Source organism: Pungitius pungitius, chromosome 14 (genome assembly GCF_949316345.1).
Source record: "Pungitius pungitius chromosome 14, fPunPun2.1, whole genome shotgun sequence".
Taxonomy (NCBI): Eukaryota; Metazoa; Chordata; class Actinopteri; order Perciformes; family Gasterosteidae; genus Pungitius; species Pungitius pungitius.
The window spans coordinates 3627121-3641378 of NC_084913.1; the positions used below are offsets into that span (position 1 = coordinate 3627121).

Here is a 14258-nt window from a genome sequence, read left to right on the forward strand (position 1 = left end):
TTAGTTTTTATATTTGAAAAGGACCTGACAACCTAAACAGGTCTTTTTTTTTTTAATCTTTGAACTTGGGAGCTTGGGATATGATCCAAATCATTCTGCTGCAATTGTAATTTTCCACACCTGAGCTCTAGAGGGAGCCAGAGGATAAGACTCATTTTTCCTAGAGCGGCAACCTCCGTTATGTCTCCATGCGCAAAGGGCTCAGTCGCTTGATGTCATCCCCGAGATCTCAGGCTCATCGCCACAGCGGGGCGACAGCAGACACAATGAATCAGCCAAGACTTGTTTATTCTTACTGCAAACGCGTGTCGTGACGTTTTCCCACTTGGTCCCCTTTTGCGTAACGCCTTAAGGTGTCGAGGAAGGGCTCCCGCGACGTGGCGGACCACATGGCCATCCAGATGGACGACTCGGACTCCATCACGGTGTCGGAGCAGAGCGAGCCGTCGGCAGAATGCTGGCAAAACATGTACAAGCTGCTCAACTTCTACTCGCTCATCTCCGATCCCACCGGCATCCTGGAGAAAAGCTCCCCGGAGAACTGCCTCTCAGGTGGGGACCGGCTTCCACAAGTCAAGCGTGTTCCTGACCTCCGTCCCTCCTCCCGGCCACGTACTTCCATCCCGCTTTACTTTACCTTTTTAGAAGACATTTCCCTTCCTCCCTGTTTCACTCTCCACTTGGTCCGTTTTCTCTACGTGCCAGAAACACGCTGATAAATGTACTAGAGACGATGCGAATGATACTTTATATGTAAAGCATCTGATTCTGAAGATCTTTGGACATCCTTCTTCTCTCTACTATGTTCTTCTGGAGCTTCACTCCCTTCATTTCTCTCCCCTGCATCACATTTCAAAAACCCATCCTCTATATTCTTTTGAAAGTAGTATTTTGTCTTTTTTTAATCTCCACATATTCGTCCCCCCCCCCCCTTTTTTTTCTCCCGCAGAAGGCGGGCGTCGGCCCTCTGAGCCGTTCTGTAAAGTGATCTTCGAGAACGAGCAGCAGGACCCCGCCACGCCAAACAAGCCGCCCGGCGCGGGGGGGCGGCGGCGCAGCCTGGTGAGCTCGGAGCCCCAACACGTCACGCTCATAGTGTTCGGCATCGGCATGGTGAACCGCACCCACCTGGAGGCCGACATCGGCGGGCTGACGATGGAGGCGGAGCTGAAGAAGATCCACGGAAGTTTCACCCTGAAGGAGAAGATGAAAGGTGAGGCCCAAACCTCGATGGAGACGTTTAAAGCTTATCGGCTGCTTCAGGGGAAATGGATACCGTTACTGCTGATTGTTATTTAGCTCCTTGTGGCATCGTTCTCCTTATGTTTGCGTGCAGATATCCTGCACCAGAAGATGACTGAGACGTGTGCATCCGCTCACATTGGAGGGGTCAACATCGTTCTCCTGGAGGGCATAACTCCTGACATCCAGTACGTACGATTACTATTCAACTTCTGCTTATTAGAAGAGACATTTTAACAATTATCTTCTCAATTAAATTTTAAAGCGATAGAAGCTTGAAAGAAATTCTATGAAATAGAATATTGATCCTAACGCTTGCTGTTTGAAATCTGTAATTTGTCTTTTTACTATTATAATTTTATAAAAATGCTCTATTCTGTTAATTTGTTGTGCTATACAGGAGAACAACTATTTGATTTTACAGCTGTGTTCTCAAAGCTTCTCGGCTCATAATTGTTACATCTTCGCCGAATTGGACTTGAACCTTTTTTTTTTTTTTTCTTTTTTTTTTTTTTTAAGACGCTCATTGATAAATAGTTGAGTCAAGTGAGGGAAGAATGTCGTCTACTTGCTCAACAACACGGCGGCAGAACCCGCACACAGTCGATGTAGCGTCGGGTCTCCTTTGTGACGAGTTTAAACCGAAAGATGGGAGGCAGTGTTTTCCTTCAGCGTTTGCCGCTCAGCGGAAGCCAATTATGAACTCATTTCCAGCCGGGGGAAATTTAAACTGCGCTTTTTGTTTTTACTGCAAGCAATTTCCTCAAAGCAAACCCCGCCCCCCCCCTAATCAGGTTACAAGCTCTGTAGTCATGCATTGAGACAGACTGAAGCATTTCCACGCTGCTTCTCTTCGCTTTAGAGCTTCTGCTGCTGCTTCTATAAGAAGCTTTTTCTTTTTTTTCTTTTTTACCCCCTGTCTCATTCTGTTTAACAGATGCTCCCACAGTGAAACTACAACCAAGACTTAATCCTATTTTCATAATGTATGCTCCAAGCTGCACCCGCGTGTTTGAGTCTGTGTGCGAGCCACACACGGCTCGGCTTGTTGTTTCTACTTGTGTAGGAAGCTCAGATAGAAGCACGAATGATTGCAGTGCTGCTGGCATCTTTTCCCTCCCTGCAAATAAACACAGTCGTCAGACAAAGACATGAATTAAGCGATAATTAGTCATGTCAGCAGTTATTTTTCTCTCTTTTAGGTGCAATAAACTCTTGTAATCCTCGATGGCTCAATTTATTTACATTTTTTTAATCCTGAGCCTTTTTTAGTCCGAAACGTGTGCGTCAAAACCTTTTTAAAAAAAAAAAGGTGTGCGTGACCCTCCCTTGGTGTTCTTCTGTTATTTTCCCGTTATGGTGTCTCAGTTGTTTCACACTTTCTTCTGCTCTTCTTCCTCTTCCAACTACTTGCATAGACTGGAGGATTTCCCAACATCTCCCACCAGCACAGCTAAACAAGAGTTTCTGTAGGTCAATGCCACCGTGTAAAGCTCCATGCATCAGTGAACAAACACAGCTCCTCCATTTGTCTTCCATCCGTGTGTGTTTTTTCAGGGAAAAGGTTCCTCAGGACTGAGCTTGTTCACATGTTTACTGTTTGTGTTTAAAAAAGCACAATTTGGGCTTCAGGTTAAGTTATTCGTGTACATCTTTCTTTTCCCATAACGATTCCAGTCGTCCCAAACTATTGGAAAACCTCAGTGTGATATTTCAGTAGAACATCATTATCATAATCCACAAAAAAGGAAGGATAAGCGCTTGTATTCGACCTCCATGTTGAATTCATTACCTCCTTCATTCATAGTGGATGGTGTGTCCGTCCCCCCCCCCCCCCCCCCCGTTGTGATCGCTCGCCCATTCCACCCGCTCCCCGCAGACGTCCCTCCACTGTCCGACGTCCCTCTCAGTAGACGCGCCGCTCATCCCGCTTGGCGCTGTGTTTTTTTTTTTTTTTTTTAGGACGGTGGTCAAGTGCAACATCGCCAAGTCCCAGGCCTTGTACAGCGCCCAGCGCGGCCTGAGGACCAACAACGCGGCCGTCTTCAAGGTGGGGGCCATCATGATCAACATCCCCCAACACCCGGCCACGCTGCACAGCATGATGGTCCGCAGCTCGCACCAGCTCTCCAAACAGATCTCTGACCTCATCCGCCAGCCCTCCAACGTGTATGTGCCCTTCATTCGTCTGCTCATTTTATCTTGAAGGAAATGTTTTTTTCTATTTAATTGTATTTCTTATTTTAGACATTTTTAAAGGAGCTGAGGTTGAACTTAAACATTTAGAAAAGAAATTTGCATCCGTGTCCAAAATGTGTGCCCTCTGCATCCACACGGCCAAACTAATTGAAAAATTACAAAAGCCCCAAATGTTGCCAGGGATGCACAGGTGGCTCGTTTACAGCGTTTAAAAGTAATGAGAAACCGACATTAATATGTTGTACACTAATTATATATTTAAAATCCAAAACAAATCCATCATGCAACACACTAATGTCATTAGATTCTAATCTTCACTTAATAAAATCCTCATAAGGAGTCTTTCATCTCAGTAAGTGACAAGTCATCGCAGCACATCCACATGGTTGCCAGTTTTAACGCCTTTCAAAGTGCGTGCGTGTGTGTGTGTGTGTTGTTTGTTTCCATAGTAATCTTCTGAATTATGTTAATATATTTATAGAATTGTAGGTGTGCTTGGGATATCAAACAACCTTTCTCTAATTTGATGTTTACAGCGACATGAGCCAGTTTGTGCAAAGCTCTCCATAAAAACATGCACGCGCATATAATGCAGAATTAATAGCAGCGATTTCCCAGTGTGCATGTCACTTCCAACAGAACCAGTTTTCCCTGATGAGTTAAAAATACACATTTTAAAAAAAGAATTGGAGCTTGGGAAGATGGTTTATGTTTTAGAGATTCCCAAGATTAAAGTGATCATTTTAGGTGTTATTTCATGAGCATAATGCTGAAATCAGGATGGATCAAACTTTTTTTTTTTCCTCATTCTAGAACTGTTTTTGCTTTCATTTATTTTAACTTTGCCGTTTCCGCTGGTCCCCTTTTACACGTTACAAGTCCATGGGCTCGTGTTTTTAAAGCGTGGGTTTGAATTTACAGTCAACCTCCCAACCGCGAAGACACCCCGACCCCGCATCCCTCGGACCGAGCGTCCAGCATCAATCAGACCCCCGTGGAGGCCAACGAGTTCCCTCAGCTCCCCGAAGGCCTGGAGAAGAAGCCCATCGTCCTCAAGTTCAGCGCAATGATAGACGGCATCACCATCGGCGCCGCCCTGCTGCCCTCGCTGAAGGCGGAGTACAAGATGGGTTGCATGAAGAGCCACGGCATGACAGGTGTGTGTGTGGGTCTGGTATTGACTTCCCTCCATCATGCACACTAATTGGAGAACAGATCCTTTTCCCATGCAAGTCTATTTCCACCTGTCCTGTCTCGCTTCAATGGTGCCACGCCCCCAGACTACGTATTAATGATTGTGCTTTTTAAATTAATAAATAGGGGCGCAAACCAGTTTCACCTTCGAGCTGCCAAACCACAAGCTTTGCTTCCAGTCCAAAGTGTCCCCGGTGGACATGTCCACCATGCCGCCGTCAGCCAGCCTCACCCTGCCGCCGGTCACCATGTCGGGAGAGTACATCATGGAGGACCACGACAGCCACTCGGACCAGGGCTGGGCGCCTGACGACTTCCCGGCAAAGCAAGGGAACTACCTCCAGGGCAACTACCTGCGCTGCGTGGCTGAGGTAAGGGCCTCCTCCCGAGGGAGGGGGGGGCGGTGGATGAAAGACAACCAGACGGAGAGCAGGACAGCTGGCCTGGCACTTAATTGGCCCTGACGTGTCTCATCTTCTGATGTGCAGATCGGTTCTTTTGAGCACAACCTGACCACAGACCTGCTCAACCACCTTGTCTTCCTGCAGAAGGTTTTCATGAAGGAGGTCAACGAGGTCATCCAGAAGGTCTCAGGTGCGGTACCACAGGCCAACAAATGTGCTTTTACATTTCTTTGCCTTCGGGGCAAACTTCCCGTCATTATCATATTAATAGACAAACTGCACAAGGCGATATCTTTTCCCTTTTCCGCTGTAATGGCCCAGTGTTTCTTTCTCTCTCAGATCGATACAGTTAATCTAATCCTAAACATGTGGCTGTTCCCAGCAGCCCACAGCTGCTACTTAAGTCAATGAAAAATATTGTTTTCCACACAAAACAATACCCAAAGCACTGATGCAAATCAGCTCCAGTTCTTTTTCACCAACAATATTGATCGCCAGTGGCGTTTTATTTTATTTTTTTCCAAACTCGCTAAGCTTGATCGATGCTAACCCAGCAGAGAGAACTATGAGTTTTACCCTATTTTATGATAAAGGCTAACGGCAATGGCACGTGGCAACTAGTCTCATCTGGATTTTTAACAACCATAGCACTGAATCACTTATTATTAGAGCTGACGCATCACGGACAACACGAACCCACATTATTACGGGAAAGGTAGCACTTGGCCAAAGGCCGAGGGTGACTTGTTTTTGTACCCTGTTCCCGCAGGAGGAGAGCAGCCCATCCCGCTGTGGAACGAGCCCGACACCTCGGCCGACGCGGAGAAGCCCAAAATCCTGCTTTACTCTCTCAGCCTCATGTTCAAGGTGCGCCCGCGTCGTTCAGGGTTTCGTTCAGCCGCGAGATTAAATCTGCATTTGGTTTCACGAACAACCCGCAGTAACGCGCGGTTTCCCCGTCGCTCCGTAGGGAATCCAGATGACCGCCACCACTCCTTCCATGCGAGCTGTGCGCTTTGAGACGGGCCTCATCGAGCTGGAGCTCTCCAACAGGATCCAGTGCAAGGCTCAGCCCGGCGGCAGCAGCAGCTACCTCAAGCTGTTTGGCAAATGTCAAGTAGATCTCCACCTGGCTCTCGGACAGATCGTCAAGCACCAGGTATAGATCGGGGGGGGGGGGGGGGCAGCTGACCTCCCACGGTCAAAGATCTTGGTGACTCCCGCTCTCCCTTCGCTGCGCAGGTGTACGAAGAGGCCGGCTCGGACTTCCACCAGGTGGCGTACTTCCGCACGCGGATCGGCCTGCGCAACGCCCTGCAGGAGGAGATCAGCGGCTCCTCGGACAAGGAGGCCGTGCTCATCACGCTCAACAGGCCCATCGTCTTCGCCCAGCCGGTGGCATTTGACAGAGGTTCGGTTCAAGTTTGCGCCACAACACGTAGAATGTCAGAGCTTGTCGTGTCTTCTTTTTTTTTTTTTTACAAAACACGCTATGGTTAGTGGCTGGTATTGTTTTCTGTGTGTGTGTGTGTGTGTGTGTGTGTGTGTGTCATAATGTCACAATGTGGTCCTGGAGACACCCGCTGGAGTGAGAACTATCAGGAATGAGGTTTAAATTGCCTCGCCAGGTCTTTATTTTTGTGTCTGTCTTTGCACAGAAGATGCAATCACAAAACTTTGCCATCTTGTGTTTTTTTGCAACCAGTTTAGGGAAGTGTCCGGAATTGGGATTACGTAGCCACCTGTCAATCACATGATAGCCCCTCTCAACCCTCCCAAATCACACACTTTCCTTTACAACCACTGGAGTTTCCTCTTGATGGCCTGTAGAGACAATGTATTGTTGCACTCAACACTAGTTGAAAAAGGACGGCTCGGATCGCATCTCACTTTCACCACTCGTGTCTTAAAATAAAAACGCGTTCTTGCCACATTCAGGGTGTTAACTCCTTGTGGTTCTTTCTACCGACGCGCGTGTCCTCCTGCAGCTGTGCTCTTCTGGCTGAATTACAAGGCGGCGTACGACAACTGGAACGAGCAGCGCTTGGCCCTCAACAAGGACATCCACATGGCCACCAAAGAGGTGGTGGACAAGCTGCCGGGCATCCAACAGACCTCCGCCCAGGCCTTCAGCACCCTCTTCCTGCAGCTGACCGTGCACGACCTGGGCATCTGCCTACCCATCACCAACACGTCCCAGGTAACCGCCCCCACCCCCCCCCCCCACCCCACGCGCCGCCACAGTCAGTGTTGTAGAACTGCAACATTTGTACTTGTTATGTTTTAGAGGGCAGATGTCAAAGTTCTAATATTGTAGTTGCTAATTATATGACCTATAAGAGGGTTTGAACAGCCGGCTTCAGGGTCGTTCTGGTAAAATGTCCACATATACATATGTAGTCATGTTTAATTCAAGTGATAAACACAGGTTGTTTTGCATTTTAGCCGTTGTACAGATGTTTTTGGAGAATATGCAAATGCACATATGATTTTGTCCACAATAAAAAGCACTCAGAAAACGCAACAGGACCTGTTCATATTAAATAGTTCACTTTATCCCTTCGTTAAAACGTAAATAATTATCATTTCTCTTTGCACTTACCAGTGTTTATTACTTGGATTTTTGTTATTCCTCTAAACAATTCCTCTGTTACCAGTTTTGAAATCGGTGTCACCAGCTACCGGGTGTTATGTCGCACTTATTTCCATAGAGAGGACAAGCACCAGCTACGGAGGGCATCAACTCTGAAGCTGGGGCCGGCTCATCAATAGGCCGGCAAAAAAATGCACGAAAAGTAACCGCCGATTTATTACATCTCTTGTGATGGCTTGTTGTGGGATTGTTGTGATCAATACAATACGCGGCGTCACGAGGGCTCTTTTTGTTGTGCAAAAGGCAGCTCGTACCACTTTGTAACAACCGCAATGTTCAAAGCACAACGCTGGCATAACGACTACAACAAATGAAGCATGAGCTGGTGTGTGGGTGTTTTGGGGTGTGTGATTACTTCATTCTAAGAGATTATGCCAGTCGCCATTGAATTGGATAAAATTGCTCACATAAATCCAGATTTTCTATATTTTCTGTATATTCCTGTAAGGGGGAGCCCATTTCAATCACCTGGATTCCCACCTGCCAATCATCATGTGACAGACTGAAAAGCTTGGTGACATTTCACTCTCTGGTGCATTTACAAGAACAGTAATTTGAAATGTTGGAAAAACACTTTATTCAAAAGCACATGGAAATATCCGCTTTGGTCGTTGTTTTATTGAAAGTCAAAGTGGCTTCACAGTGAAATAGAATGAAGTGTTGCCAGCTTTCTCTGCTGTATTCCAAACAAATGGAAGTGTCTTCTATATTCCACACACTCCGCCTTCCCCTGGAGACCTTAGTAACCCCCCCCCGTCTCCCTGCCTCTCTGCCAGGCCAACCACAGCATCGACTATGACACCGGCTCGGCGATGGTCCTGACCATCGAGAGCACGCTGATCACCGCCTGCTCCTCGGAGTCCCTGGTGAGCAAAGGCCACTTCAAGAACTTCTGCCTGCGCTTCGCCGAGGGCTTCGAGACCTCGTGGGACGACTGGAAGCCTGAAATCCGAGGGGACACGGTCATGAACGCTTGTGAGTGACGCCTTGTGAACTTCATCCGGTCAGAAGTATTGATTTGAGTGAATCAGGAAGTGTTTTGGAATGTTATTTGTTTCTTTGGTTCAAACCATGATTCCTCTGAGATACTGACCGTGTGTGTGTGTGTGTGTGTGTGTGTGTGTGTGTGTGTGTGCTTACAGGTGTAGTCCCTGACGGTACGTATGAAGTGTGTTCCAGGACTACGGGGCAGCCTTCTGCAGGCAAGTTCCTTTCACTAAGCGCATCAATTATGGATCACTCTCAACTGCTGCCCAATAACCCCCGAGACCACCGCCTGAAAAATTTATTTCGCATTCATTTCCGTTCCGTCTTTATTCTTCCTCCTCCTCCTCCTCCTCACAGAGAGCAGCAGTGCCGGCACCTGGACTCTGAACGTCCTTTGGAAGATGTGTGGCATCGACGTGCACATGGATCCCAACATCGGCAAGCGGCTCAACGCGCTGGGGAACACGCTCACGTCCCTGACGGGCGAGGAGGACGTGGACGACATCGCCGACTTGAACTCTGTGAACATGGCGGACCTTTCAGATGAGGACGAAGCCGGCTCCATGTCGCCCACCAGCCACATGGTCAGTCAATGAATGGCTTTTTTAATTAATACGACTTTTGACGCTGTGAGGGCAGATTTTAAGAAAAATATGCAAACAGTAGATGAGCTTTTCTGGTTTTTCAGGCAGATCACAAAGATACCTTCAGCTGTGAAATCAAACCACAGGACATTAAATCAATAGTTTGACATTTAGCAAGTAAATGGTGAATAGTAAATGGAATGGTGCTTGTGTAGCGCCTTTCTAGTCTAGGAATGACTTAGCCACTCATACACTCACACGTGCACCAAAGGTACGGCTTTTAGGAGCAATTTGCCCAAGAGTCCATCGACACGTTTTGGAGGAGCCGGGAATCCGAGGCCAATATGATCCGCAGTGGAGCCGATAGGTGCATTTCCTCACATTTTGGACACACCCTATGCTAAGCTAACTAATGTAGCCTCATATTCAACATACTTGCATGAGAGTGGTCTCCACGTACGAAAGCAAATACTCTTATTTCACGTAATATCAAGACTATTCCTTGTAATGTCAATGCATTTCAGCAAATCCTACCGGTGCTGACCCGAAAGCTTCGGGAGGTAAAGTCTGACCCGAGGAAGTTCTTCCACCTCTTCATCCACTTGACCCTGCCGTTGTTTACAGAGTCCAGGGAGCCAGTTCAGCCCTCGGCTGACCCTGAGGAAGCGTCTGGTAAACCACATCCTGGGCCTCAGCCCCCGGCCTCAGAGCGTGTCTCACCCAGCCGACTACTTAAACTGTGCATCGCCCCGCCTGCGGGCGGGCAGTGCCAGGGCCCAAAGACCCCTCTCCTGGGCTTGTGTATGTAGCCACCCATCAGTGTCAAACCTCTTCTCTGGGCTGTCGAGAAAAAAAATCACTTGCTGGGTGGCGCTACGTCTCGCTCATCACCGGAGGGTTGTCGATTCCAAAAATGCTGAGCAATGCGGTGTCGTACTTTTGAACTAAAATCGGATGAGTGTGGGGTTGCTCATCATTTGCTTTCCCCGCCCTACTTGTTATTAAGCTTCTACAATGGGTGAGAAAATGAATTAGTGGTATCAAATTCAAAGATTTGTTTTTGCTTCTTGAAATCTAGTGAGGTGGTGGTGGTGGTGGTGCCCCCTGTTTTCTGACATTCTGTGTCTGATGATAATTTGATTTGTGGATTGGACTACAAACGAGGCTTCGGTAATTCAATCAAAAAAGTAAAACAATCAAAAGGTTTCGCTTCCAATAACACCGATTTTGAAGGGCGCCTTAAATACGTTCGGGTTTGTATCGTTTGCTTTGACCCGACAGGAGTCCATCGACCCCAGGAAGCAGGCGGCGATGGGAAGCCAAACGGTCGACGCCCGTGGGAGAAAGTTCACCAAGAGGGTGGTGGACATCAGGGAGCTGAACGAGCAGGCCAAGGTCATCGACGACCTCAAGTGAGATGGGAATATTAATGATTCTAAATGGTTCAACCGGCCAACAAAAAGAGTCCTACCACCCATTGCTGTCCTCTCCAAACCATCCACACCTTCTCTTTTTCTGTTCCATCGGACCACAGGAAGTTGGGGGCGAGCGAAGGCACCATCAACCAGGAGATCCAACGCTACCAGCAGATGGAGTCCGTGGCCGTCAACGACATCCGGAGGGACGTCAGAAAGAAGCTGCGTCGCTCCAGCATGCGGGTGAATGTTCATCCATCCGAGCGGGCGCCAACCTTCAGGAATCCTGCGTCTCACTTTGTGCTTTGTGTTTTTTTTTTTTTTTTTTTGCCGACCAGGCGGCCTCTCTGAAGGACAAGTGGGGACTCGGCTACAAGCCGAGCTCCAACCGCTCCAAAAGCATCTCTGCGGCTGCAGGCCGACCGCCTCCAAAGCGCATGGACAGACAGAGGTAAACAAGGACCCCGTTTGGAGCAGAGCTACATTTACTGCTTTGGAAACGCATTCCCCAGAAAGAGGAGGCAGTGACTCACAGACTGGGCTCCTGACATGCAGGAGAGGGTGTGCTCATCACGTGTGTTCATCGTAATTGTGCAGATATTTCTCTAATGGCGTTAAAAATAGTTGGAAATGAATCTTTATGAGTAAACATTTCTGCTTTGTGCTCTGAGAGTTTACAGCATTTTATGAAATCAACAATAATGTAGTGTATGTTGTATACAAGACAAGAAAAACAGATTCTTAAGTCCCTGCGATGTTAAAATGAGTAATTATCTCAAAACAATGACTTTCTCCTCTTTTTAAATAATGATGTAGTATCTCAAACTTATCGATCAACTCACAACTATTTGTATTCCTGCATCCCGTGCAGTTTGTAGCGGTCTGTATCAATTTGCCTCGCTGTGTCCACAGTTCCAGAATAGGCGACGTGGACGGTCTACCCGATATGCGAGTGGATGCCGCCTCGCCAGGACCTCGGGTCACCTTCAACATCCAGGACACGGTAAACGGGGAATGCGGGGGGAGGGCCACAGGAACACGATGTGATCGCGCCGTATGCTTCGGACACGTAGTCGCTTTAACCGATGGAATAACTGAGTTGATGGTCATGTGATGGAAGTGAATGTTTTTTTATTTTTTATTTTGTGTCATTTTATTTTGCCGTGCGGTCGTTTTTTTTTTTAAAGGTTTATATTAAAGGCGGCTCAAAGGAAGAGAACATTGCGCTCTGAGGAGTTTGCTTCATATTCACTGTTTTGAATCACTCTTTTGTTCAATTGAAGATAAATAATCAGGCTTTGGACGCAGCTCATGCACCTCCGAGTCCAGGAGAGGTTTTCAAGGTATATGGCTCCAGAAATGAAATTCCGATTTTTTTACATTTAATGAACTAAAATACCTAACAGATGGCAACGAGTTCCTGTTTCCTCTTCTCTTCTGTGATTACCTTGAGCGTGCTGATAAGTCTTTGAATATGCAAAATCAAAACAGGATGATGAAATACTGGCTCCCGCCGTGTTAATACGATAGCAGTGTTGTATTGAAAAGCACTGTTTGCATTTGCATGGTAATTTAGTGCAATCCTTTGTGTCCCTAGTTACACAGTGGTTTATTTGATGCTATATGTGGAACCAAAATACCTTTTCTACAGACTTTATTACTGCTCACTTACCAGATAAATACCAGCAGCAATCACCCACAGAGATGTGAGAGGAGGGAATTAGTCCAGGATTATATTTGGACAGCAATGGCGTGTTTGCATAATGGGACTTGCCTGTAAATACAAGCTCATGGTTGGAATGCTGCTATTGATTTATGGACCCGCACGTTCTCATCCTGCATTGAAACTGCATAAATAAATCCACTGATTTCTAACAGCTACGCATGGCAGGGCTCCGAATCACAGCCGGTCAGCTGCGGTTCATCACAACTTTATTTCCTTTCTAATATTGATGGACAATCCAGGTTTAAAGGTCAATGGAGAATTGTTAAAGGGGACGTTTGTTATCGACTCCAATCAGCCAGTCGATCTTTAAGGACATCCTTGATATTTGGGGACATGGCCTTTTTTTGCTTCCTTGTTTGAGGTTGGATGAGAAGAGCTTTATCTATCTGTATGAAGTTAAAGCCCGTTAGCTTAGCTTAGCATAAACTGACCAGGGGAAAACGGCCAGCCTGAGAAGCAAAGATCCACTATTAGCACTTCTACTGCTCACCAATTGACAAATTAATTCTCTTTTTATATATAATCGGTGTGTTTTTAGGGTTAGGGGTTACAAGGTCACATGACTGATTTTGCTGAGTTACTATTGGTTTATTTCAAAGGCACTTGGCAAACCTACTCAACACTTACTTAACTAACATCTTCCCCGCGTCTCTAATGAAAAACAAACTTGGTGGACTTGATAACTGTTTCGGGTCATCTTTCCGTTGTGTTCTGCCTTATTTTTTTTCTCCCATCGAATCGTGTCTTCCTCCTCATCGTCATCATCATCATCATCTCACTCCGCCTCTTTCATTCCTCCTCGCAGAAGGTGCATGGCCTCTCCGCTCCTGTGGGAACCTCCTTCGGGCCGGTAGTGTTCCGTCATTGGACCCGGCCGTAAAACAAAAAACCTCTGACCGCTCTGTGAGATTCAATCTCGGCATTCTTTTACTCAATGGGGAGCAAATGCCTCGTGGTCCAATTAACAGAACACTACCCCCCCCTTTTTACAGTAACGGGTTGTTGGCTGACTTCCTGCTTAAGACGTGACGTCTTTAAGTACGAAGAGCTCTGTGAAGTGTGTCTCCTCGTGTGAGTTTGACTCTGTGCCCCTCTCTGAAGTTTCCCGAGGAGTCCGAGGTGGACCTGTTGTTGTCAGTCAGGATCGACGAGCCATCCCATCCCCTCCATCATCACCTTCATGCTTCGTCCGTTATTGAGGGCCAGGGCTCGGTTTTCAGTGCCCCCTGCACCCCCGCTGTCTTCTCACCCGCACTTCCCTTCCAGCACGACGACATGAGGCGCGACGACCTGTCCTCCTCCTCCTCCGAAGACTCCGAAAAGGAGGACGAGTTTGAACGGGAGAGACAGCCGAGCTACCGAAGGCCCATGTGAGTCGGCTTTTTTTTCTTTGTGACACATTTTAGGTGAAAGGAGGCACCTTTTAATTCCCTTTTACGGGTCTGTGAAAGCTTTTTTTTTCTTTCTTTTTTCTACCTTTTCTTCCCAGCCAACCGTCTCACAGGAAGCCGTCTGGCTTTTCTGCTGTGAGTCAGCTGTTCAGCGAGCGCTGGCCGAGCGCGGCCGCCAACCGCAGCTTCGGCGCCCCGGCGACCGAAAGAAACATCGACTTTGAGCTGGATGTCCGCGTGGAGATCGACAGCGGCAAGTGTGTCCTTCACCCGACCACTCAGCAACCAGAGCACGAGGACGTTTCCCTCAAGAAGTACGATGAAAGGCCCACTTCTTACTCTGATAACTACTGTGATGACGATAGATTTTTAATTTAAAGTCTGACTATGTTTTCAATTTTTTGAAAGATTAGTTTTCTAATGCTGTAGCATAAGACAGACGGAGTAAAACTTTCATGTTCGG

At 47.3% G+C, this 14258-nt stretch overlaps 1 protein-coding gene across 1 annotated transcript in view; it reads left to right on the forward strand.

Moving 5' to 3' along the window:
• Positions 1-14258, forward strand: part of kiaa1109 (KIAA1109 ortholog) — a 49843-nt gene that overhangs the window by 25522 nt on the left and 10063 nt on the right. Inside the window, exons 49-72 of the mRNA XM_062557430.1 lie at positions 354-552; positions 950-1213; positions 1337-1430; positions 2661-2711; positions 3205-3411; positions 4363-4598; positions 4762-5006; positions 5124-5229; positions 5809-5906; positions 6010-6198; positions 6282-6450; positions 7028-7239; positions 7751-7834; positions 8469-8667; positions 8835-8894; positions 9037-9263; positions 9888-10064; positions 10545-10675; positions 10798-10921; positions 11017-11129; positions 11591-11681; positions 11962-12021; positions 13506-13774; positions 13894-14109. Of these exons, the coding sequence (XP_062413414.1) occupies positions 354-552; positions 950-1213; positions 1337-1430; positions 2661-2711; positions 3205-3411; positions 4363-4598; positions 4762-5006; positions 5124-5229; positions 5809-5906; positions 6010-6198; positions 6282-6450; positions 7028-7239; positions 7751-7834; positions 8469-8667; positions 8835-8894; positions 9037-9263; positions 9888-10064; positions 10545-10675; positions 10798-10921; positions 11017-11129; positions 11591-11681; positions 11962-12021; positions 13506-13774; positions 13894-14109 (3821 nt within the window). The remainder of the gene's footprint in view (positions 1-353; positions 553-949; positions 1214-1336; positions 1431-2660; positions 2712-3204; positions 3412-4362; positions 4599-4761; positions 5007-5123; positions 5230-5808; positions 5907-6009; positions 6199-6281; positions 6451-7027; positions 7240-7750; positions 7835-8468; positions 8668-8834; positions 8895-9036; positions 9264-9887; positions 10065-10544; positions 10676-10797; positions 10922-11016; positions 11130-11590; positions 11682-11961; positions 12022-13505; positions 13775-13893; positions 14110-14258) is intronic.